The sequence below is a fragment of the Nomascus leucogenys genome, chromosome X (assembly GCF_006542625.1).
Source record: "Nomascus leucogenys isolate Asia chromosome X, Asia_NLE_v1, whole genome shotgun sequence".
In the NCBI taxonomy this organism is placed as follows: Eukaryota; Metazoa; Chordata; class Mammalia; order Primates; family Hylobatidae; genus Nomascus; species Nomascus leucogenys.
In genome coordinates this window covers 53,373,384-53,400,448 of record NC_044406.1, presented here as the reverse complement: position 1 = coordinate 53,400,448, position 27,065 = coordinate 53,373,384, and the positions used below count along the sequence as shown (strand labels likewise).

Below are 27,065 nucleotides of genomic sequence, written 5' to 3'. Positions count from 1 at the left end.
TTCTCAGAGCATTTACAACCCAGTAGACATGAGAGGGTAGAAATAATACTGAAGGACGCTATAAGTAATGGGAGAAGTACAGACAAAGAAGAGGATTATAAGCATTTCAGGAGGGAAGATGGGGGTGATTTCATGTAGCCATTGCAGGTAGGGCTTAAAAGATGGGTGTGACTATTCAAGGATCCTTCTTTCCCATCTTTAACACTGAATTTATTACCAAATCCAGGCAAGCACTTCCACCACCTACGATCTGAATTTATCCTCTCATAGTCTTACCATTGCCCTAGCATGGGCGCCATCATCTGCCTCCTGGACTATTACAATGGCCAACCTGTCTCTTTATCCTATTCTCTCGTCAGTCTAACCCACCATACATGTTATATCAAAGAATCTTTCCAAAACAGAGTCTGATCATGACCTCTTTTTCATTCAAAACCTTTACTTGATCCCTATTGCTTGCATTGAAGATCACTTATCCACTAATGCAGTGGTTAAGAACTTGAGCCCCAGGTCAGATTTATTCGGATGGGATCCTGGCTCTACCACTTACCAGCTGTGTGATATGAGTCACATTATTTTATTGCTCTAAGTCCCAATTTCCTCATCTATAAAATTAGGATAATAGTGTTTACATAAGGTTGCTATGTGGATAAAAATATATGAAGTATGAACCACAATTAGCAAGTACCTAGCAGATAGTAAACATTCAATTAATACTGGCTATTATATCACCATAAAATACTCCAGAGATTGAGATAAACTTTATAAATAATTATCTGTTTTCAGTTTATTAGGGATTTTTGAGAGTTAATTATGTGGCTAAATAATTGAATTTCAATGCTCTTCCCTTTTCCCTTGAGTAGGCAGCTAAGGATTATAACTGGTGAGTGGTTTTTTGAAGAAAAGGCAAAACGTTTCAAGCAAGTCAATGTTCTCGGCACTGATGTTGTCCGACAGTCCATTTTAAGAAGAGGTCCAGGTAATTAAAGCAATTATGTGGTTTCACAACTGTTTTCGTCTTCATTTGTCTAACTAAATAACTTCTCTATGTTATGTAGTTAATCAGCACAAATGAGTTTCCTGAATCCCTTAGGTCATTTCACAACTTGGTAGCATGAAATCTAAATACGTAATTCATAAAAGACTAGAGGAAGTCAGTAGAAAACAAAATTCACAGTGATTTTCCATATATCTCACCCACTAAGATTTTCAAAGAAACCATTTGTCTCCATCTTAGACAGTTCTCTTTCTGAATGCACATCCACTATTTTACTAAACAAAGTAACATAAAACAGTTGAATTAAGTGATTCACATTGTGAAAGCAATCCTTGATTTTTCAACAATATTTATTTCAGATTTCCTTTCAATGTTATTTTTTAAATCCAGTGGTTCTCAACCAAGGATTGATAATGTGTACCTTGTCTCCCTCCTTCAAAATGGGAGCATTTGGAAAGGCAAGGGGGGGCATTTCTGGTTGTCACAATGACTGGTGAGTCAATGGCATTTGGTGGGAAGGAGCCAGAGATGCTAAATGGCTTGAAATGCATAGTCTTACTGAATGAATACTGGCACCAAATGAAAATAACACTCTACCTTGACAGTGCTTTTTGGTGCATTCAAACTACAATTTAGTTAGTTAAAGATGGAGTAAACCTTGTGATTGGGAGCATGTTTCTCATATATGGTGTAGTAAAAGTAGAACAAACATCTTTCAGCCTGTTTCTAGGCTTATCTCATCTTTCATCCAGAGGAGAAAAGTGCCCTTGTATTTAAGTCTGGCACATATGGCGAGGAGGCTTGGAACTGATTCCAGTGGTACTTCTGGGTGTGGCACTAGCAAGGAAAGGCTTTTCCACATGGGTCACACAGATCCGATACTGCAGAGAGATGGTGTGGAGTACAGTTAGAATTAGGCATTCAGCCATGGCCTCTTCTTCCACTCAAACCTCAGTACCTTCCAGAATGTAGGCAGTTCCTCAAGTCACAGTATATTTGCACAGATGCCCACCCTCCCAGGAAGTGTGGCTTATATGCCCAGAAATTAGGACATCATTTCTATAACCTCATGCTAGAACTCAGTCTCCAGGGATTTGGAGATCTCGGGAGACCATGTTCCCCCACTCTAAAAATATTAGCAGAAGGCTGATGCAGTCATCCCTAGAAAGGTTATCTCAGTAAACCTTCCACAGACGAGTCCAGGATCTTTGTCTTCAGTTAACTCTACAACACTTAACAAATTAGAACTAACTGTGTGACAGAAAAACTTGGGATGGGAATGGCATTGCCAATTATTATAGACTTCCTTGCCCTGAGCTAATCTGGGAAAGTGAAAGCAGAATATAAATTTGCTCTCATTTCTGGCCATTTTGTATGTAAATTTCTCTTCTGATTGTTTGTTAATGAGGAGCTGAAGAAGTACAGAGCCAAGAGCAAACCCGCCAGGATGTGGAAAAGTCAGACACCTCACCTGTTGCTGGGAAGAAGGCCAGCCATGATGGGCCCAAGAGAAAGGGGTAAGACATGATCTTTCTGAGGGAATTTTTGATCTTTATTCCAGATGCCTCTGAAATGAAGACTCCTTAATTTTTCAAGTTTGATGTCACTTCAGTGACCCAGAGGAGGTCAGAGACTCAAACAAACTAACACTTTCTTATCATTCTCCTCAGGAAATGAAGTTTTAATAATTTTCAATAAGTAAATAAAAGTCCTGTCTGACCTAAGCACAGAAGAGTTTTCCTTTCATTTGACATATCCGGTCTTGCACTATATGGTTCCCATTACTTATAAGTAGAAAGTTCCATGGAGGGCCAGTCTATAAAGAGGTGACAACAATTTCTGTTGTACAATGTCAGTACTCCTGCCCTCCAACCTGTGTGCTGATATATAATTTTATCCGAAATAAAGATTTATTAATTGAGCTTAAAGCATCATATTCCCTATTTAAAATTCAGGCTTCCTTAAGAAAAAAAGTCACATTTGGCCACCACAGTAACTTAGTTCAGTAAATGAATATAGAATATAGATGTCAAGCACTGAGAATAGGAATGGGAGGTACATAAGGGAGCAAGAAGGTTCTTTCAAGGGAGAAAAGTGGATCCCAAAATATAGGCTATAAGGACCAAAAGGAAACTGCATTTTTCAGTTTTTGTTTCTCAGGCAGCTATTGGCCAGTTTTTGTGACTGAAGTAGTGAGAGTTCTAATATGCACCAAGTCATTTTATGGTGCTTTCTGTTTTTTTATTATTATTGAGATGGTGTCTCATTATGTTGCCTGAGCTGGCCTTGAACTCCTGGGCTCAAGCAATCCTCTTGCCTTGGCCTCCCAAGTAGCAGGTACTACAAGTTGTGTGCCACCATGCCTGGCTAACCTTATGGTCCTTTCCAGACAGCATTGCTTCATTCTCTCAGTAGAATGCAAAGTGAGAGGGCGCTAGTGTTAGAAGCTTTATCTGGCTGTACAAAATGTCTAGGGTTCTTTTAGAATCTTGGGCTGTCAGTGGGAATACAATCTAAATGTCATCTAACTCAAGCACTCATGGCAAACCATGTTTTCATTGATGAGCAGAGATGAGTTGGAAAGATAGCCTAGGGTATCCTATGTATCCTATCCTATGTATTGATCCTTCCTACCATCTTGAGTTCATTTATCACTCTTTGGGTCACCTACAATGCTTTGTGCCTTTGCACCACCAATCATATTGCACTCTGACACCCCCTCAACACACACACACACACACACACATGCACACACTTAATTGTAAGCTCCTTTAGTGGCAGACCAGTGGTTTTTTCACTTCTGTGTTGCAGTATCTAGCATGGCACCTGACTCATCAAAAACAATCAGTGGCTTGATTGAATAAGTAACTCAGAGCCCACAAATGCCTCTAGGAGTTGTCATTTGCAGACCCCAGCTCAGGCTTCATAGAGTAGGTTACAGAATAGTGGACTTGGAGATAGGAGACAGTAACTAACTCACCATCATAATCAATTGTGCAAATTCTGAATCATTGAAACCATTATAGCACTGGGCTGAGCCTTAGGTTCTGATTGTTCTCAGTCATCAAGGAATATAACATCTATTTGGGGAGAAAAGGTACACACCTGAAAAGTTAGTAAGTATAAAAGAATTGCAGGAAAATTTAAGATGGCAATGTGAGCTTCCTAAAAGCCTTTCTAGAGCAGAGGAGGGGGTTCACCACAAGAGATATCCTAAGGTAATACATTACTGAGTACATATAAATAAGTAGGTAGATAATAAATGCCAGTTAAGTATAGGAGCCATCCAGAAAGACATCAAATTGTACATGAGACTTGAGGAGGAGATAAATGGGGTTCAGGATCACAAAACAGAGGAAGAGTGACTCCAGGCAGAGGAGATACCTTAAGTAGAGGACATGCATGAGGTGGTTCTCAGAGCAGCATACTCTGACATTATATTAAGTGCTATTCTCACCAAAGAAAAATGTAATTTTCCAGTAGATTAAAGCTTCAGATGCTTTGACAATGACACTATTCCAGGAGTCTTTGAAACAGAGACAACATGGCAGATTCTATTAAGATTGTGCCAGTACCTTTGGAATCCATTTTTTTCTCTAGAAAACTGTAGAATGTAAATGAAGTGTATCTCCCAATGCCATTACAAAAAGGAATAGAGCTTTGATTTTGTTATTCAGTACATTTGGGAACACCCATGTTTTGGGCACATGGTATCCTGGATCAGGACTTTAAGTTCCTAAAAGGCTGTTTCTGCTTAAACCCCAAATAATTTAGTGAAATGGGAATGTAATCAGATTTTATCCAACATGAGGCACAAGAATAAATGTCATAGAAAATAATAAAGATGAGTTTAGTCGTTCGTTCCACAAGAGTTGGTTGGATTCCAGTATGAGCCAGGCATCATTCTAGGCTCGAGAAATCTGTCAAGGAACAAGAAAGGCAGAGTCACTGCTCTCATGGAGCTGCAGTCTAATAAGTAGAGCTACCTCAGTTTGTCCAAGAGGATCATCCTGGCTCCCCTCTCTGAGCAAAGCGAGTTCAAGCTCTCTATTCTCACTATTCCTGCAAACAGGCCCAGCTCAGGGAATGCATCTTCTTTCTCAGGTGACAGTGCTGAGTTCTCAGAGTAGGCAGTCTTTTGCTTAGTAGTGACCTACCAGCAAGTGGTATGGTCTTGAGAGAATGGCGTAACCTTTCCCATTATCACCCTTGATACTGTATTGCAGAGGCACCGGGAACTCTCCAGAACCTCTCAGCCCTAAGGCTCCTTTATTGAAGAATCCTTTATTATTAAAAGTACTAGAAATTGTATTCTTGAAACGATATTTTTAAATGCTTTCTTTCTTATCTAATTTTAAATAAATGTATATAATTTCAGATTTCTTCTTAGCAAGTTCAGATCAGCAACCAGAGGAGAAATCATAACTCCCAAAACTGAAACTGGGCGGAGCTATAGCTTGGACTTAGACGGCCAGCATTTTCGGAGTTTAAAGTCAGCTCCTGGTTCAGACAGGTAAGAGTCATACAGATTAAGCAATGATGTAGCCTGAGGATAAGGTTGATATATTCCCATTCATAGGGGGATTTTAGGTATCTGTGAAATATTACCACTTGGAGAACTCCTAACACATAATGTGAAAATTCAGGAAGATATTTTTTAGTTGATATGGAAAGCACGTACCCTACTTCTAGAATTACAGCTATTGGAATTGCCTGTGTCACCTGCAGGGATGAAACTTTATGTTCTGGCACTTGGGGCTGCAGTTCAAATGGAAATGTACAGGGCAAGTAAATGTCTTTCATTGACTTCCTGAGCTTTTTCTATTTACGCTCCTGAAAAAAAGAAACCTCTGAGTGTCAAATACATTCCTTGCAGCTTTTAAAAAATTATTAATAATTTTAAATTTGAATTGCCTCAGAGACTTTTTCATAAATTTCACTTCCTTTCTAGTTCCACCTCTTCTAACTGGAGGAGGTTATCAGTGGAGCCAAGTGAGAATGTCCTATCCACAGATCTATCACTTGTCAAGAAAAATAATGAGAAACACAAAGGATAGCCCAGAGCATAGTCATTTTATATCAGGCGTGATTTTCTGTATCCTTTTGGACCATAGTCAAGACTTATTTTCATGATTAGTGTATTATCAAAGCTAGCAATGAGAAAAAAATATCCACCCTCATATTTCACTGGTTTGTCCAATTGTTAACTCCCTTTCGTTTGCCTGGATCTGGGGTAATTCTGCTAAGCCGGATAGTACAACTGGCAGATTTTCTTTTCTCCTTGGGTTAGGAAGAATGCAAGCAGAATTGCATTCTTCCCTGTAATCCATTTTAGAATGCAGACCAAAAAATTTCCTTAGAGGGGACACTATTTTGACTATTGGGTTATTTTTTCATGGTGACTCTCCACAGCTGTTTCTTTTGTCCCTATAACAGTCCTGCAAGCAAGCATTACTTTATGTAAAACTATACAGAAAAAAAAATTATAAGGAAGCATAAAGTCATTTATCACCCATTATCAAAATATTAATACTGTGTTCAGTATTTCCCAAACTTTCAAGAATGCTGATATATTCCCTTTTATGATTACAAACTGTTAAGCTATGGTTGCCTTTATCCTTGAAATAGTTTCATTTGTCTTCCCTTGGGGTGGCTTCATGCTGTGTCCCACAAAACTTTCTGTAAAAATCTCATTTTGGCTGGGCACAGTGGCTCACATCTGTAATCCCAATGCTTTAGAAGGCTAAGGCAGGAAGATTGCTTGAGCCCAGGAATTTGAGCTTACAGTGAGCTATGATCACGCCACTGCACTCCAGCATGGGTGACTGAGCAAGACCTTGTCTCTAAAAAAAAAATAATAAATCTCATTTTTGTTTTTCATAGTTGAACTCCTGACTCTGAGATAGTAGTGGTCAAAATTATTTAGAGACAGTAAGCAACTAATTTGGTGTTCTTTATGCTCAGCCTCCTGGGACTCCATGGATGAGCCACCTTGGCTAACACTTGAGGCTAGCATTTAAGAAAAACAATATATATGAAAAGAGGAAAGACAAGACAATGTTCCTTGTTTTTTGTTTTTTGGGTTTTTTTTGAGATGGAGTCTCGCTCTGTCTCCCAGGCTGGAGTGCAGTGGCGCGATCTTGGCTCACTGCAACCTCCGCCTCCTGGGTTCACACCATTCTCCTGCCTCAGCCTCCCGAGTAACTAGAACTACAGGCGCCCACCACCAAGCCCAGCTAATTTTTTGTATTTTTAGTAGAGACGGGGTTTCACCGTGTTAGCCAGGACGGTGTCGATCTCCTGACCTCATGATCCACCTGCCTCGGCCTCCCAAAGTGCTGGGATTACAGGTGTGAGCCACCACGCCCAGCCAATGTTCCTTGTTAAAGGAAAAAAAAAGGCTGCCAGCCTAATAAAATTAGATCGTGCTATTTTAAGAAATATGTCTTACAGTTACTCAACAAGAATAATAAGGGGCATGCTGTCCGGTATCAGTGCTTATACCATAATGGACTCTATCTGCCTCAGTTTACTCTTTGTGTCTTATCTACTGCTAGGCATAAATAACCAAAACTATAAAGCCATATGGACATGCATCACCAAATACTGGTATATTGACCCAGGAGCTTCTTGTTCTTGTTGTAAGCTGAAAGAAAGTCCCTAAGTAGACTTTATCTTAAATTGTAAATACCTGAAATGGCTTACACAAGGTCAGAATATTGTAGTCAGGAGTGCTTTGGCTTAAGCACGTTAAGAACAATGTTTTCCCACTAAGAAAGTGAGTAAAGATGCTCAGGAGATCAATAGAGCAAAATGTCCTTTCCCTTGAACAGGCATTTATCACAATGATGACTCATTAATGGACTGCCACAGTGAGATGAGTTCCATTATTTCAAAATGAGTCCTTAGAAAATTGAGGCAGGAGGTAGCCCATCTTTTCTTAACTTCCATCATCTGAAGAGACTGTAAGATCCCAGTCTCTTTGGTCTATTGCCTGACCCAGCTTACTAATAATTCCCTTTTTTCCTTTACAATGCATATTTTTTCATGGATCATTGGTCTTTTCATGGGGCAGCTGGGCTTCGGCATTCCTTTTTAAGGCTCACATCATATAAGAGTGTAAATGATGTGTTATCAGACGTGCGGTTGGCTTTATTTCTTTTCAGTAGTTTCAAAGCAGGGGAAAGTATGAATAGATTAAAGAAGCCCTAGCTGCCTCTCAGAAGAGCTTGTCAAATGGGTGTTCACCAGTTGCTAGGGACTTGGCACATGAGACAAAGAATATTTTTAGGAAAATAAATGTAAGCTGTAGTTAATAAACAATATTATTCAAGGTAGTGATTTCTAATCCCTACAAAGTTGTGATGAGCTGTCACTGTGGTATGATTTACAAGATCTCTAACTTAAGTCATGCTCTCCCAGAAACAGACCCCTAGACAAGGATTTATAAGCAAGTGATTTATTATTAATCAAGTGATTCCAAGAGAAACCAGGAAGGGAGTAGGAGAGACAGAATAGAGAAGTGGAAGAAGCTAAACAATGGTGCTAGCTCCAGTGCGGTCTGAGGACTCAGCCTGATCCTGTAGGAGACTCTAGAGCATAAACTATATCCCCGAGCTTTTTCCACATTGAGGAGCTGGACCACTGCACTCCTATACCAGTCAGTCATTGACCATGGCCTCCCTTGAATAGAGTCTCTAGACTTAGCGAATGAAGATACAGGATGCCCAGGTATATACAGTTGAGACTAGCAACTGTTTTTTAGTATAAGTGTGTTTCATGCAATATTTGGGACATCCTCATACTTAAAATTATTTTTTATCTGAAATTCAAGTTTAACTGCGAGTTCTGTATTTTATCTGACAACTCTTCTGTAGGGGTGAGGGGGAGACAAACTCCAGAGTATTTCTAGGCCTCCAGCCCCAGTGCTAAAGGGAATGTCTCTGAAGGTGGCAGGTGACATCCATTAGCAGAAAAGAACTCAGGAGCTAGGGAGGAGCGTGCACAGCTGGTAAAAGGAATCTGAGGGAGATACCAACAACGTTATCTTAAAAAACAAAGTAAAACTAGAACTTTGAACCTAAAATGTATTTTGTTCAGTAAAAATGGAGGAAGAATGATGCTGTTTCTCAGTAGCGTTTCTATCATGTCATTGGAGAATATGGCAATATTTACATGGAATGTGAACAGACGGTGGGACCTTGTTTGGTCTCGTAACCAACTAGGTTCTCATCTTTCTGCCCTCCCACTCCTCCGTCCCACGCACACCAGTTTCATCCAGTTATTCCTAATTGCTCTCCAGGGGGTCTGGGACTGATGGTCACAGTCTCTGTGAAGCTTCACAAGCTGCTTTGCTTTGGCTGTGATTCACCAAAAGCAGAGACCACACCATTCAAACCAGCCCTTAGCTAGTTCTCGTCCTCATTTCAAGCACTGCCCCTCTCTCTTTCTCTCTCTGTCCAGGAAATATGGCACTTTGGATATCATCATGAATTTAAATAATCATCCATTCCTCATATCTATTATTTTGGTAAAGTGAGTTTATTTAAACCCATTCTATCACTAAATGATACCTTCTTTTTTCATCAGAAATAAAATTATTCTCCTGTCCTGAATGTAATTTTCATTGATATCTTTGCAATTAAGGTGCCAATTAGGTGGCAGCCTCTTACTAGAAATTTGAATATAGCAAAGTGGGAGTGTTTAACTCTGAGTCAGGACCACATCCACAAAGTCAACTATGGTCTGTTTTGTGTATTAGATAAAACATTACATAGCTAGTTGCTAATGCTATTAGCAAACTCCATTCCTTACTGGGCTTAAAAAAATGTTCAAATGTATAGCATATCTCTGAAAGTATGTACATTTTATTCTATAATGATCGTTTGGTGACTCAACAGGATAAAGGCTGTGAGCATTGTCCTCCAAAGGAAAATTACTTTCACCTCTTTCCTGTGCCTTTCCCTCCTTTGTCACTGCTAATTCCTTTTTTTCCATTTTAATCTCCTTTGGGTAAGCTCAGCCCTCCTTACAGGGAGCAAGGGGTGAGCAATCAAAGCCACAAGCTGTAGCAAATGCTAACAGCCTAAAGCAATTCGCAAAACCATGGTGGCCCGAGAAAAGTGAATTTTAATTCCAGGGAGCAACTGACACATGATAAAACAGGAGAGGAAACATGAAGTCACCAGAGTATTTCGTTATACTATGACCTTATCAGTGGGAGATACACAGTCTGAAGTTGCAAAAAAAAAAGAACTTTAGCTAGAAACTTCTATTTAGAACTCAAAGCCATCCTTTTCTAAACTCATCCTTTGCCCACCATATGCACCAATATACACTTGATTTGGGCCCCTTTGGAAGAAAATCCTGAAATAAGGATTCAAGAGTAAGTAATATGTTCAGGATGTGGTCTAAGGAAACAGAGATAGGAGAGTGGAGAAATGAGCTAGGGAAGGGAAGGCAGGCAAAAAGGATGTGTCATTAAGCCAGTTGCTATTGTGGGCAACCAGAGCTCAATCTCACTGGCCAATTCTAGAAAACCGTGCTCAGAGTTATCCAGTTAAGAGATAGGGAATCTGGGGTATTTTTACAGCAGCTCTTTGTTCAAAATTTATTGAGGGCTGCTTCTAGGGCACTAACTCTCTGGCACTTCTTACTTGCCCTGTTCGCAGGGGCTCCATGCTCCCGTGAGTCAAAAAACTCCTCAAGCAGGGAGTTCTGGGTATTCCCAGTAACCAAGATTCTGTGGGTAGAGGTGAGTGCTGAGGGCAAATGGGCAGGGACACTGACAGAGTCTGCTACAACCTCCCTCCCAAACTGCTCTCAGACCTCCTTCAAAGATGCAGTTTGTCAGACCATTGTTCAGCCCCTGATTTCTGTTTACTTTATATTATGTGTGACTTTCCTCATTATAATGTCAATAATGTGAGAAGGTATGGAGGCTCAGTAATTCAGCCACACCCATGCTTCATTCCTGTGATCAAATGATTGTAAGCCTGAAGCCCCCTCCTTGCTGTTTTGTCTGTTTCTCCAATTGTTTCCCATGGATTCACTGTCTTGGCATGCTCTATTTCTGTGAACTAAATCTAACACATTCCCCTCCTCCAATTTAGTAAATTGCCCTTTTACTCACTGCTACCTAAATATGTATTATGTGACATGTTACCATTCTCAGGGTAGCTAAGATACAATAGATGGCCTTTCTTCTTCTACAAATCATTGAAGAGCAGAGATATGTGACTTGGTCATGTATGCATTCTATTCATACAAATGAATTCAACACACAGCTCTGCTAACATTATTGACCTAGTACTATATATGCCAGATGGTAAATGTGGAAGTTCTTAGACAGTAATACTATTCCACCCTTTTATGAGCTTCCAATTTAGCAGGAAGGCTGGGATAACTAAACAAATAATTTAAATACAATATAGTAATACGATTTTAAAAAGATGTTCTGCGTGCTATGGGAAAACCAAAGATAGGCATTTATCCTTCCAAAGGATTCAGGTAAGCTTCATTGAGGTGATCCCTAAGCAGCTTTTAAGAAATGAGGAGGACTTGGCCAGGTAAAGAAAGATAGGAAGAGCATTCTACACAGAGGAAATAAAAAGCACAAAGGAAAATAGACATAAAGCAGACTGTGTGTGCTGAAAAGAAACTGTTCAGAGTTTCTAGAGTATAAAAATTGAAGTATGGTGTACAAGAGATGAGGAGATGGAGAGGTAAGTTGGACCAGGATGTAGATGGCTTTGGATGCCTTAATACCCATCTTCTTATATGCAATATAACATCCTACTCAGAACAAGAGGTTGGCAATTCTCTAAGTATGGAGTAAGTATTTGTTTCATTTAGTTGCTGAAAGTTAAGTTCTGTTAAACACTTCCTTTTTTGTGTGTCTATGGGGGAAGGTAGTTGGCTTTCTTCTTGCCCCCGACTTCTAATTGACCCAAGGCTTTTCATGGCTGCTGGCCTCTCTCCTCAAAACGGTTTCTGGTCATTATTCAGAAATAAGAAATTAGATCAGGATTTTAATGGGATGCTAAAAAACAAAAACATTATCATGTTGAGAGTACCACCTGTTCTTAAGATCTATTTCTTCATCCCCAGCTGGAGTCCCTTCCTCATGGTAACTGTCTCCTCCATTTTAGAGGGAGTCTTCTTAAAGGGAACAAATCCATCAAGGAAACACTAAACATTTTAAAACCACCAAACAACGCAGTTTTTTTTTATTAAGTCGAATTATAAAGCTATTTCTATACTTAACATTAGGATTCATTTGGCACAATTTCATTGAGTGCCCACTGCCTTATACTACTCTTGTCCTTTTTCCAAAAAGGAAAAGGAAGATACGTGTGAGTAAGCCATAGAAGGCCAGTGACTTAAGGGGACATTGCAGCTATGGAAGCTGCTTGAGGAATTTCCATGTCTTTCTCATCTCTCTGCTTCCCTAATTCTGCTTTCAAGGGATCCTATGATGCTCACTTGGGCCTAAGTTTCACACACAAACACCCAATACCTGAGATTTACTTCTTTTGGGTGTATTGGCTTCTCCAAAGAGTTTTGTTTTTAAATAGACTCATCTATGTGTGTGTGTGTGTGTGCGTGTCTGTGTGCATAGGCACTGTGGTGTTAATATATATATATATAGCTTTTCATCCGTAGTTCCTGCCTCCTAACTTCCATAGTCCTTGTTATACTGTTGGGTCACTTTAGGCCTCAGAAAACATAATCTCTCTCTCTGACCTTCTGCTGTCCCTCTTTCACCTGCCAAAGCAAGACTCTAACCTGATTATGGTTCAAAAGACCCTCATTCCGGAGAACCCTGCCTCATAACTTAGAGGAAGGAATGCTACACAGAGAAACCAAGAAAAGTCTGAACAGATGGGCCTTGCTAGGTTTAGATGGTGCACTTTCTGTCCAATCACATTTTTACATGGTTGTCAATCATGCCTATGTAATGAAGCCTCCATAAAAATCCAAGAGGACAGAGTTCAGAGAAATTCTGGATAGCCACACATGTGGAGGTGCCAGGAGGGTGGTACGCACAGGGAGGGCATGGAAGCTCTGTAGTCCTATCCCCATACCTCACCCTACGCATCTCTTTATCTGTATCTTTTGTAATATCCTTTATAATAAACTGGTCGATGTAAGTGTTTCCCTGAGTTCTGTGAGCCACTCCAGCTAATCAAACACAAAGAGGGGTCGTAAGAACCCCAAAGTGAAGACAGTTGGTCAGAAGTTCTAAAAGCCTGGACTTGTGACTGGTGTCTGGGGGAGGACAGTCTTGGGGACTGAGTCCTCACCCTGTGGGATCTGACACTCTCTTTGCATAGATAGTGTCAGAATTTAATTAGAAGACATCCAGCTGGTGTCTGCTGCTTGCTGTGTGGGGAAAAACCCCACACCTTTATTCACAGAAGTCTTCTGTGATGATTGATGATTGTTGTAGTACTGTGAGAGCAGAGGAAAAACATACTTAGGGTTTTTCCCCAAACTGGCATACACACAGAGATCAACAAACCTTTTCTGTAAAGGTATAGATAATATTTTTGACTTTGTGGGCCATATGATCTCTGTCTCAACTACTCAACTTTGCTGTCAGAACATGGAAGCAGTATAGACAGTACATGAATGAATGGGCTGCCTGAATTCCAATCAAATTTTATTTATGGGCACTGAAATTTGAATTTCATATAATGTTTATTCATATGTCACAAAATATTATTCTTCTTTTGATTTTTTTCAACGATTTAAAAGTGTAAAAACTACTCTAAGCACACGGCTATATAGAAACATTTGGTGGGCCCAAATACGTCCACAAGCCATAGTTTGCTGACTCCTAGTGCAACACATTCACTCACTAAGACAAAGTATCCTTCCGTGTATCACAGTCTGAACCACAAGAACAGCTTAGCTCTTTTCATGTCAGTACTGCTTAATTAAAAAAAAAAAATAGTGGTAGAAGTGGAGGGAGCAATGCAGATGAAGAGATGTCTGAGATCAATGAACTTTTATCCACAGTTTAGCACAGTGGTTTTCAGCCTTGGCTTCATATTGGAATCACCTGGGGAGTTTTAAAACATGCTGGCACCTAGATCCCACACCCACACCCAGAGTCCCCTGTGACTAGCCTCAGTATAGTCTGGACATGGGAGTTTTAATAGCTCCCCAGGAGTTCCTAATGTGCATCTGAGGATGAGGGCCACTCATCTCACATAAGACTGTTAATAAAGACACAGCACTTGGGGATCACCAAAGACTAGAAGATTGAGCTACATTCATTTTTAGTTATCTCTTTCCCATTTAGCAGGCTCATCTCACTTTCTAACTGCAACCTTCCTTGGCCATCTTTCCTGCATATTCATTGTAGATCCAAAATAGCTATAAGAAGTTAGGAAAACTCATAAACCTCAGAAAGAACATTGTGCATTGTCTCTGTGTTGTACTGCACATTAGTCTCATTGTCCCAGTGAGTTTTAGGATCTCTCAGGTTCGTGCTGCCTTAGGAGAGCATACATTTAATCATATGGGAACAGGCTCAACACTGTCAGCCACTCTGGGAAGGTTGGATCCTGGGAAATTATTTCCTGGCTACAACTCCTAGGAGACCTTTGTGTAAACCAGAAAGGCAATTACATCATAATCTCTGCCCCCTATCCTTGGATCCTCTGTCTAGAAATGGGTATATCTGGGAAGCTGTTATCAAGATTTTGGAGCAACATGGTGCTGTGCTGAACCCCTATTAACCTCAATAGGGAAGCTGCCAGGTTCAAGAGACTCAGAGCAAGGAAACGAGACATACGATTTTATTAGCATCTTACACACAGGGGACAGAGTCCAGCAGTGGTGGGCTGGGCAGGAAAACCACAACCGCTTGCAAATAATAATGCAGTTTATATAGCATTTTCACTTAAAACCTTCCCCCTAAACGACCTCCACCTGGAAACCTTCATTTAACCCAAAACTCAGGGCCTCAATCCCCAGTATGGCCTGTGTTCCATGAGAAGGGCCAGGGGCTCAAATGTTTTTCATAGGTAAGAAACAAACCTCAGGGCTGGCCACTCCTGAATTCCCTAGCTTGGAACAAACATTCAGATGCATCTGCCACACAGGGTCATTGTAAGTATACTGAAATTATTGCTGTCAGATGTGTTTACCCTACCCATGGAATTAGAGATAACAAAACAGAAGGCTTTTAAAGTATATTTCATAAGGTAAAGTAAATGAAACTCTTTCCTAATCTGGAAAATGTGTCTTTCAGCAACCCAGAATATCCAAACTCCCAGACAGTGACATATCCCCACATTTGGGCCTTTTACAATGAGATAAATGTATCTCTTTCTTGCCAGTTTTTACTTAACCAGTTTTAGCTTGAAGGTTTGTTGGCACTGATTTATCATACTTCTTATTTAAATCTAAGTAACATTATAGCTGGATCAAAAAATAGCTTTTTCTTAGTTGACCTTTACACTTCGCAACTTTAATTTTGACTTGACATAGCTTTTATCCTTTTCCAATTTAAGTGGCAAAGATTCATGTATTTTATGTCATATTTTACATAACTTCTAAATGAGTTGGCACCCAATATTTATGACAATATGCCTTATTAGACTAAACCTTTTTTTGAGTTTAATCAACTGGAAAAAAATTTTTGAGAAGCTCACAGTAAATGTCAGGGACAAATGTGAAAGTCTATGTCATTTTTGAGATAATGCTGCTGGCAATGATAATTTGCAGTAGCTGACTTACAATCACAAGAATTTTTTCCTTATTACAGGATAACCTCTTGAATGTCATCACCACAATTAATCAACCTCTGCCAGAGTTTCTACATAAGTAGCACGTTTGGTTTCAGCAAGGCTAATCCATGATGGGGCGTTTCTCAAAACCACCTGGCTCTGGGAGGACCTTCCGCACACACACAAGCAGAAACACTCACATGAGTCCCTTTGGTTCATAACCTCTTGGCTCATTTCTGCAAGATTCACTCCTGCCCTTTCTTTTTAAAGGAGATTTTACCTGAAACAGTAGGGAGACATATTTTTGTGTTAACATTGTTCTAGAAAACCTATGGTCACAGTACAGCATCAATGGGAAAGTCTCTATGCCTCTCCTAAGTAGGACCTCTGAGATGAGCAGAAATACTTGGAAGGGTACAAATATGGCTAACTGTTGCCAAATGTAGAAATGCCATGCTTCAGGTAGAAGGGTTCAGGAAAATCACCAAGAAAATTAGAATTCCAAAGTGTATCAATTTACTTAATCACAAAATTTTACTCTCTTGTTGTCAGAATCAACAGACACAGTCTTAGACATCTTCTCAGCTGAGTTCATAGTACTGTAATTTACTTAGAGTGCCATCTCTACAAAGAGGAAGCCAGAGATCCTTTCTGCAGAGACTGTTTAGTAAAAAAGAAATGCCACCCTTTAGTAACCACTCTTTAGTAACATAGAACATTTTCATAATTCTCTTAATCAAGTCCCAAGAAACTAATTCCTAGCTCTTTGCTCCTTTGATTATCTTCTGTTTGACAGTTCATTCTATAAATGCAAAACCTGCCTGGCTGGAATGATTTGTTCTTAGTGAAATGATGAGTAAGCAGTATGAGAAACTAGAATGGTCACAGACTTTGGGTAGATGACAATACTGTTTTTATGCTGATTTTATCACATGCTGACTGTATGATAGCATAGTGGTATGTCAGTGTGTGTATGCATGTGTGTGTGTACATGCATACATGTATGGAATAATTATTTAACCTCTCCAATACTCAATTTCTTCATTTAAAAAATATTAAATAATATTCTAAAACATATTTTACAGGGATATTGGGGGATGGAAAAATGGCTAACACCTAGAAGATACTAAGTAAATGCCACTGCTATTCATGATTATTGAAGGTGGTGGTAGCTGGTAATGTGGTCCAAGACAAATTTGGTTTTGGTGATTTCTCTGGTGCACAGCTTTGAAAAAACTTAGGAGTTGTGGTTGACAGTTCTATCCAATGGTCATTGCCTATTCTTCTGCCTGATTTATCTTCTAGTAATGATATGTGCACATTTAAACATTCTTTTAAAAAATATTCCTTTATTCTATTTAGTCTTTCCTCTTATTGGCTCAACTGTAAGTCCTCATCACTGTTAACCACTGCTGGTATGCTTTACCAATAAGATGTGTACTATTATATGTGCATTTGTAACTCATTAAGACAGTAACTGAGAGAGTAAAACTCATAAGGGCTTCTATTTTACCACTTAGCATATTTTGTGCCCACTGAGGGAAAAGAATAAAATGGGAACAAACACTTCTCTTAAACTCCGACTTGTCAAAATTTATGTTGACTTATGAAGCTCATTTAATAAGAAAATTGTGAACACCTGAAGGGCAGGAACTACTTTTTCATTTATTGTTATTGGATTGAATTGAATAGTTAGCACACATGAAAGTGATTCAAGCTCATTTACCAAATGTCATTATTTTTGTACCATATTTATTAAATGTGCACCATGAATTAGACACTAAAACAACACAGAGAAATGAAATGTAACTTCTAATCTTTGATTAAATATGTACTGAGTGGCTTCTTTGTACTAAGGCACTACAAAGCTGCTGGAGATACATGATAATTATGGCATGGACTCTGTTCCCAAGGAGTTCATAGTTTAATGAAACACCCAAGCTCACATATGTGGATCCATTAGGGAGCCAAACAAGACATTTTGCAGTCAAATACTAAATACAGTAGTCTGGCAAAGACCATAAGTCAATAGGAATTGAGTGGAACAGAGGTTGACAAGGCTTGTGCTTGACAGGAAAGGCCTAATGGGGAAGGCTGGACTTCATTTGCCCTTGAAGACTGAGAAAGATTTGCATAGACAGAGAGTGGTTAAGAGGGCATAACAAGTGGAGACAAGGTAAGCAAAGGCCTCAGGAGGTGGAAGTCAAGATGGTGAGTTGAGAAAATGGTAAGGAACCTGGACTGGCTGAGAGAATGCTGGTAAGCAGAAGGAAACAAAATCAGAAAGATGGGATGAAGTTTAATTACTGTGAGGCAAATGGGGATAAACCTAGTGATCCCCTCAGGGCCTTTGAGGAGGAAGGTGACATGATAGTTTCTAAGCAGTTCCAGTGTGACTCTTGTGAACTCAGTGTGGTTCACATGTTCTTATCAGTTTCCTCATCAGCTTTAGTCTGCCTGTGTATTTGGTTGCTGCTCTGCTTCCATGTTAAAGTCAGAATGTGCTTTCTCATTTAGGGGAAGCACTGGCTCATCAGATCTCAATGACCAGGAACCTGGTCCTAGGACCCCGAAGAGCAGTCGGAGCAATGGTATGACCCCAGGCACTCAGAGGTCACCAGCCCCAAGCACACGAAGTGTGACCTCAGTCATCAGTAGAGTAAGTACACAAACCTGATGAACACTGTATTAGTTCGTTCTCACACTGCTATAAAGAACTGCCAGAGATTGGGTAATTTATAAACAAAAGAGATTTAATTGACTCACAATTCTGCATGGCTGCAGAGGCCTCAGGAAACTTACAATCATGGCAGAAAGAGTCTGTCAAACACTTATAAAACCATCAAATCTCGTGAGAACTCACCATCACGAGAACAGCACAGGGGAAGCCTCCCCCATGACTCAATCATCCGCCACCAGGTCCCTCCCTCGACACGTGGAGATTGTGGGGATTACAGTTCGAGATGAGATTTGGGTAGGGACACAGAGCCAAACCATATCAGACACCCAGTCTCTGAAATTCAACCTCACCACGGCAGCATGGCTAGGTTTCAACTCTCTATATATCAGAGCATGTTCTTTATGCTGCTTAAAGGTAGAAGCTTCATCAGGACTGAACCTCCTGCATCTTAGCTCCTGGTAGGAAATCCAAAATGAAAAAGGGAAGAGAAAGACCAGGTTCAAAGGTAGCACTTGTATGATGGAGGTTTAAGTTGCTATATGGCTTAAATAAATATAAAATATTTTAGAAGGCTCTGATTTTGATCCTCTCTGTTACTTCTTAGAGAAAATATTCATAGGTTGAGTGCATAAATTTTTCCAAACTGATTTAAATCTGGAAAAGTAGAACTTTTATCTAGTTTTTAAAGTAGAAATTTTTATTTTCTTTTCTATACATCTGTTAAAATAGGGGGTCAACACATAATGAAGGCTTAAATTGCATTATATATATATGTGATGAATTATATTTTCTATTGGTTTTCTCTTTTAAAAGAATATGAAAAAAGTATTTGGGGAAAAATATTCTCTTTTATTAAATATTCTGTTGGAAGTTATATTTGGAATGAATTAGCATTTACTAGATTTTTTTTTTATTTAGCAGGAAGCTCCATCCACATTGCTGGCATCTATATTTGATAAATCTTTATATGAGCAGTGAGTTCATACAATACAAACAATTATTTGACTCAACCAACATTTAATGAGAACCTACTATATGACAGGCTCTAGTCAAGCAAAGACTTGAAGGAAGTGAAAGAATTAGCAATGTAGTTTTCTGGGGCAAGGTGTTCTACTAGGCAAAGACAGCACTGACATTCAGCAGGTACATGCAGGGAAGGCTGCTCTACTTCCTTGTAGCTGGCCTCCATCTTGATTGGTCAGTGCCCTTGCTCAGCCGGTTTCTAAAATATTTTTAATGCCTCTAGAAGAACAGCCAGTGTGGAGCCCCTGAGGTGGGAGCACACCTGGTATGTTCAAGGAAGAGGAAGGAGGCCAATGCAGCTGTGGTGAATGAATGAGGCAAAGTGAACTAGGAAATGAATCCAAAGAGGTCATAGGGCTGGATAGAGCCTTGAAGAGTGCTGTGTGCAGTCAGCATTCACTCTGATTAAGATGGGGGAAACTGGAGGTTTTAGAGCAGAAGAGTAACACAATCTGCCTTCCCTCTAAGCAGGATTTGGGGGCTGTGCTGAGAAGCAGCTGTAGGAGAACAAGAGTGAAAGCCAGAAAAGCAATCAGTAAGCCATTGTCATACCCCATGTGAGAGATTGGGTTTTGAAACAAAGAGATAGTAGAGGTGGCGAGTAGTCAAATTCCGTTAAAGCATTCAGACAGATTGAAAAACAGTAATAGATTTATTTAAACATTTATAGTCTAAATCGTTGTTGCGAAGATAAAAGGCATATTTAAAACTTCATAAATATTTATGCTAAGGTCAGCAAACCATTTCTGCTCAATAGCTAGAAAGGTGCATGGATAGTTGATGAATACACTCACCTCTTGGAATCTAAAAAGGAATGATATTCAAACTACGTAGTGACCGGTCTGGCAGGGATGTTGAGAAATCACAACAGACACTGGCACAAGGCTGGGGCAGTATCCTGGGGGCCCTTCTATGTCATGCACTAAACCGGAATTATGGGGAAACCTGGGCTTATAGATGAGGGGGAGCACAGGGAAGTGGGGAGTGGACTGGGAGTAGTGCTGTTTATCAACCGACATAGAAGTATTTTTAAAAATTTAACATCTAGTACAGTTGTCCCAGTGGGTAGCAGCTGACAATCAGTCCAATGACCAATAAGTTAATCAAGTTTATTCTCACAACAAGCTTTATCTTCCTACGTACAATTTGAGATTATTAGGGGGGAAATCACCCTTTTCATGTGCTAATACCCTCAAAGCTAACAGCCCCTATTTGTGTATTTCTTTGTTAAAAAGCACCTAGATCTCCGCAACAGAAATTCCCTGCAATTTAGTAGAGTATATGTACATATACGTAGGCAGTGCCTATGTTGATCTCATTCTTGCAATCTAGCTGGTCTAAGCTGGTCTTTTCTAAGAGAAAAAAGAGAAACAAAGAGAAGTACTTTCTGTTGAATAAAAATAAGACAGCACAGTAGTTTATGAAGTATATTTGCTCTTTCATTAAAAGGGAAGTATATAGCATTAGGTGGCAAGTATATAGCATTAGATCATGAGCAAGGTAACAATTCGATTTCTCCCATTTCTTAGCATCTCTTTGTTTCAATGTTCTTTTCTGCTTTAGCATGAAAGAAAATATATTAGTCAGGGATCTCCACAGGGATAGAACTGATAAGATATATATAAGGGAGTTTATTAGGGAGAATTTGCTCACACGATTATAAGACAACGTCCCACGATAGGCTGTCTGCAAGCTGCGGAAAGAGAGAAGACAGTAGTAGGATGGCTCAATCCAAGTCTGAATGCCTCAAAACCAGGGAGGCCGACAATGCAGCCCTCGTCTGAAGCTGAAAGCCCAAGAGCCCCATGGGAGGCTGCTGGTGCAAGTCCAGAGTCTAAAGGCTGAAGAACCTGGAGTCTGATGTTCAAGGGCAGGAGGAGGGGAAGCCAAGTGTCTGGTGCAGCTAGGGAAGAGCAAGAGTGAACAGACTCAGCAAACAAGCTGCTTTTCCCTGTTCTTTCATGTGCTTTGTTCTAGCCACACTGGCAGCTGATTGAATGTTGCCCACTTCACACTGGGAGTAGGTCTTCCTCTCTCAGTCCACTGACTCCAATGTCAGTCTCCTCTAGCAACACCCTTACAGACGCACCCAGAATAATACTTTATCAGCCATCTAGGCATCCCTCAATCCAGCCAAGTATACACCTAATATTAACCATCACAGAAAACTTTTAGAGCATGAAAGTCTCTAACCTGTCCTCTACTGTGATGTAACCAATTAATTTTAGGCTTGATACCCTGAACCTCCAGGGTATGTATTGCTTGTTAATGACAGTGCAATATTAATTGGCCTAATAGTGCTCAATACTAATGATACTCACAGATCACTTGTGGGAAAACTTGCCATTAACATAATTGCCTCCAAGGAACTTGGTCTTGCTTCATTAGAGGACTCCATGTGTGAACAACTTTTTGAAGAGGTGTTGAAAATTGACCTAAACTAATTTATCAATTTGACCTCTGTCACACTCCTGATAAACTTTTCTTGTCTATGGCAATTAGAGGAAGTTAGGAGCTATATACCTCCAGCGACAGGTATTATGTGTTGGAGAATAAGATACTAAAAACAGTCTAAATTGAAGCTGAATCAATTAGCATGTTAAGCAAGTGAAAGCCACATTTCACTGTAGTGAGTTCATCAAAGTGTCCCTGAATGTCTAAGATATGGGAAACAAGGAGGGAATTCTTCCTCTAGGATTTCAAAAGGCACTTTTTGATTGTTTACAGAAGGGAGAATTGAAAAATCTGTTTTAGATGTGATCATTATCATACCATGATGTAATTTGAATGGACATTTAACCTCAACCCAGTTCTGCAAAGGTCCAAAATTTGTTATAGTTGTTGTTTTAACACTCAAGCAAGCTTCAGATGAGGCAGCAGTCAAGCCCTGCCTTGGTCTATGGCAGGGCAAAGGTGGGTCTATGGTCATGGGCAAAGTTGGGGCAGAATTTTCCTTACCATATGTTACAATAAAAGCAAGTCCCAGACTGAATTCTGCCACATGTACAAGCACTTATTAACAAGCAGATACCACACAAAAAAATAACTATTCCTGTGAGCTTGGGAAGTTTTCTCTATCTTTTTGTGAACATTGATAAGTACCATGCATGAAAGTCATTCCAAAATAGATGTAACCACCCATATGCTGAACAGCCAGCCTTCTAGATGGAAAAGGTACATGGTATTCTGTTAAATGGGGGTGGAAGAGGTAAGGGATGGTTGAAGAGAGGGTATGTTGAAAGAGGGAACAACATAGGACCAAACAGAGTTCTAAGCTTGAGTGCTACTCTGAGAGTGTGAATCTTGCCAGATTATTATACATCCTTCATATAAGATTGAGGGTACCTGTGTGATCTTTCTTATTAATCATATATTAGAAAACTCATTGATTTGGGGAATGAGAAATTGTCCAGATACCTTTTGCACTAATTAACAAACCTCTTAGAATAGATTTTGGATAGCAATTATTGATGGTAAATTTTGGAGTTACATGGACTCCTGGTGAGGGTCCTTCAAATGTCAATTAGCTCTTCTTAAATAGTAATACATATAAAGGTGTTTATACTGAAGTATATTTATATAGATGAATTTTATAGTAAATTACAGTCAGTATAATTTTTTTCTCATTTTTACTTTGTGGGAAGGAGTATGGTTTTGAAAATTCCATGGATTTGGCTGCTATTGAAGGTACCTCTCAGGAGCTCACAAAGAGTCACTGCAGAAACACTTCTGGCACACCTTCCATAGCAGTGTCTGGAACCTCTCTCTCCTCAGGTGGGTATTTACAACGTGCCTACTCTATTGTTTAAAATGACTAAATCAAATGGAATTGACTGCTATGTATGGTATTAAATGGATGTTTCATGCTTTAAAAAATAAGCATCCCTTCTTTGACCTATGGTAGTAGGCCACTCCATAAGAACTGCTTGAAGATAGACTCAAGTAAAGCTTTGGGCACCTTACATTCATGAAAATTCCCTTTATTTAGTACATACTCTTGCCAGGCATCATCACCGAGTTTCAGTGCTGCATCAGAATATCAATATTTGAATGTAGGAAATATAAATTGTTCCAGGATACATTTGCTATAACAGATAAGAACGCTTGCTCAGAGTTCAAGGAAATGGCAGTCCGATTGATATAGTAGTCAGAAGTCCCCTACATATAGACAAAAGAAAATCATTCTGTGGTTTAAATAAGAAGTTATTTGCAAGCAGCACTAAGGTATTAATAATTACCCCTTTCATTTGGATGGTACACTCAAATATGTCATTTTACTTCATTATCACAACAGTCCTCTGAAGCAGCTATTACTCATTTTGAAATGTTAATACCTATGACTAAGAAAATTCTTTGGAGAAATTTGTCATAATTATGAAGCTTATGTCCCATACATGGAATAAAAATCATGATGCAGTCTTCAACATTAAAAAGCTACCTGTTATCTAATGACGATATATGCATAAAGCCTAAGGCAGGATTCTGTATGCTGAATTGAGGGGTCTCTTCTAGCCAGCCAGCTCCCAAAGGGTTTTCTAAATGTGTGTGGTTATTGCTACATTTTGCTCAGGAGTAAAAAACTGTTCACCTGTTAATTAAATTTTCAAACTAGTTTAGAAACCAACATCATAGGGTCTACTTCTACTACTACTTCTACTCAACAGCTCCTGTTAATTGAGTACATACTCTGTGTCAGGCCTATGCTAAGCACTTCTGCATTATTTTTTTCATCAATTCAAACTTAAGTACTTGATTACTCTCTCCAATCTTTCTCATTTATAAGTAACTATATTGATCTCAGTAGTGCTTTGGTATAGAACTATTGTGTGGAAATAAGCTGTCCTGACTTGGTAAGCCGTCCAAAGCATTACTAAGAGGTGTTCTTGCTCTGTAACTTATATTTTCAAAACTGAAAACAAGATGTTCTTCTGATGAAAGACTGTTCTGGTCCATTAAGAAATAGAACTTCCTCTCATTGCATCTATAGCCTCTCATTTTTGTGTGAAAAGAACTTACTATATCACTTCAAAGTGGCAGTTTAGAATAGGTTGCATTGCATTTTATGTCAAATCTGAAAACACAGTGAATCCTCTAAATATTGCAAGCAAGAATTGTTAATGTTTTATTTTTTTCTAAATTTAAAGGCCCATTCTAAGAGAGTTTTTTAAAGTCTAGGAGCAAAGCAATTGCCTTAAACAGCTTAAAACATAGCATTTTACAGTAGCACATTTAACCTCCTGTGATAGAAGGAAACATGAACACCTAAGTGTAATTCGGTCCAAGGAAATTACCAAAATATTATTAAAAATGGAAGTATGTTATCATAAACAGCATGAAGTTACTGACTCCACTGACTCCGACTGTTGCTTTCATGGCACTATTTATGATCTGTGCCTAAAAAGAATTGAAATAAAGGTGAAACACTCGCAATAAAAAATGAAATCTTCTCACAAAATAGGCTGACTCACGTCTTTTTCCTTTCCACCTTCCAGATCGGAGTCGATCTGAGTTAGATTTGAGTGAGTCATTTACAGAAGACTTAGAGGATACCGTAAGCATAAGAAGCAAGTCTGTCCCTGGGGCTTTAGACAAGGTAAGTTGGATGTGGAAGAAAATATAATGATGAGGAGGAAATAAGGGCATTATCTTGCTCCAAGTGGTTACACTTTTAGGTGATGATGAGTTGAGAGTAAAGAGAGGATATACAGTCATCTCTTCCTGTTAGTCTTCACAGTCAACACATAAAAACTGAAAGAATAACTTAGAAAATGTAATGGGTAATCATGTTAATGAGTGAAGGTTATGTCTAAGAAAACACATGTTGGGGATTTCAATTTCTGGCTAAAGTCTTATCACTTAATCTAAACCTGAGAAGTGAGGGATCATAACATTTTCCTTAGCCAAATATTATTAGACATATCTGATTACATATTTATATCAACATTGCTGTATCTCAAGTTACCACCAATAAATTCACTTCTAAACTGAGACAAAATTATGTGAAAATTACTGTTTCAGTAAACTCATTTCTAGAATGAGAAGGTTAAATTAGATTATTGTAAAGGTTATTTCCCAGTCTAATATTCTGATATTCAGATTTCTGTAATTGCTATAATAAAATATGCACCCCTTGGAAGAAATAGAACACAAATGTCAAATGGTACTGATAGTTTTTCCAAAGCAAACTAGAAAACTTAGAGTTCTAAAATGAAATAATATTTTCTATAGTACAAAAAACTGGGAAAATACTTTAAAATCTACCTCCAAAAGAGAGGTGGGCAGTGAGATCAAATTATTTCAAAGTTTACTCATGTTCAACCTTTAAAGAATTACTAATTCCAACATTATTAAGCTATTAAACTATTCCTGATCTTAGAAAACCATTAAAATCTTTTCATTCATTGTATGCAGCCAGTATAATCTTGACACTCAGACTTGATTTTTAAAATAGTTTAAAAAATAAAACTACAAGTCAAACTAGTTTACGAATATATATGCAAAACTTTAAATATAATATCAATTAAAATCTAGCAGTGAATAAAAATAGCAATAAGTAAGTTTTATGCTAAGTATGGGTGGAAGAATGAGTCTATATAAGAATATTTGTCAGCATAATTTATATCAATATACTAAAGAAGAAAATGACATGATTCTGTATGTAGAAGATACTAAAGGATCCACAAAAACATGACTAGAACTGATAAACAAGTTCAGCAAGGTTGCAGGAGATAAGATCAATATACAAAAATCAACTGTATTTATATATACTAGCAATGATCAATTGGAAAATGAAATTAAGAATATAATTCCATTCATAATAGCATGAAAAATAATTTTCAAAAGTAAGGAATAAATTCATTTTTTAAAAGTATAATACATGTGCATTGAAATTAACAAAAATATTTCTGAATTAAAGGAGACATAAATAAGTATAAATAAATTCTGTGTTAATGGATTAGAAGATTCAATATTTTTAAGATGGAAATTCTCTCCAAATAAATTTGTAGACAATGCAAACCCAATCAAAATACAAGCAGGATAATTTTGTGGAAATAGAAATTATGATTCTACCATTTATATGAAAATATACGGGACCCAGAATAACAACATCAATTTTAAAGAGCAAAGTTGGAAGACTTATACTACTAGATTTAAAAACTTACCCTACAGTTATAGTTATCAGTACAACACAGTATTGGCATAAACATTGGCAATCAGTGGAATAGAGTTGAGATTCCAGAAAAAAAAAAAAAAAAAACTTATGGCCAATTGATTTTTGGCACTTCAGTGGAGAAAGAATAACCTTTTCAACAAATCATACTGGGACAACTGGATATCCAAATACCACAAAACATAAAAGAACTTTGACTCTTAACATATACCATGCAGAAACTAATGCAAAATGGATTATAAACCTAAATGTAAGAACAGAAACCACAAAATTCTAAAAGAAAACCTAGGAGAAAATCTCCATGACTTTGAGTTAGGCAAAGAATTCTTAGATATGGCACCAAAAGCATGATGCATGTATTCAAGAAAAAAAACTGATAAATTGAATTTCATCAAAATGAAAAGTGTTTACACTTCAAAAGACACCATTACAGATGTGAAGTCAAGCCACAGA

At 38.6% G+C, this 27,065-nt stretch overlaps 1 protein-coding gene across 2 annotated transcripts in view; it reads left to right on the top strand.

The window, feature by feature from the left end:
• SYTL5 (synaptotagmin like 5) overlaps positions 1-27,065 on the top strand; it is a 96,468-nt gene that overhangs the window by 38,006 nt on the left and 31,397 nt on the right. For both annotated transcript variants that reach the window (XM_030807473.1, XM_030807474.1), the window contains exons 3-8: positions 864-979; positions 2,406-2,514; positions 5,376-5,510; positions 18,256-18,397; positions 23,086-23,215; positions 24,934-25,034. In XM_030807473.1, coding sequence (XP_030663333.1) covers positions 864-979; positions 2,406-2,514; positions 5,376-5,510; positions 18,256-18,397; positions 23,086-23,215; positions 24,934-25,034 — 733 coding nt within the window. The remainder of the gene's footprint in view (positions 1-863; positions 980-2,405; positions 2,515-5,375; positions 5,511-18,255; positions 18,398-23,085; positions 23,216-24,933; positions 25,035-27,065) is intronic.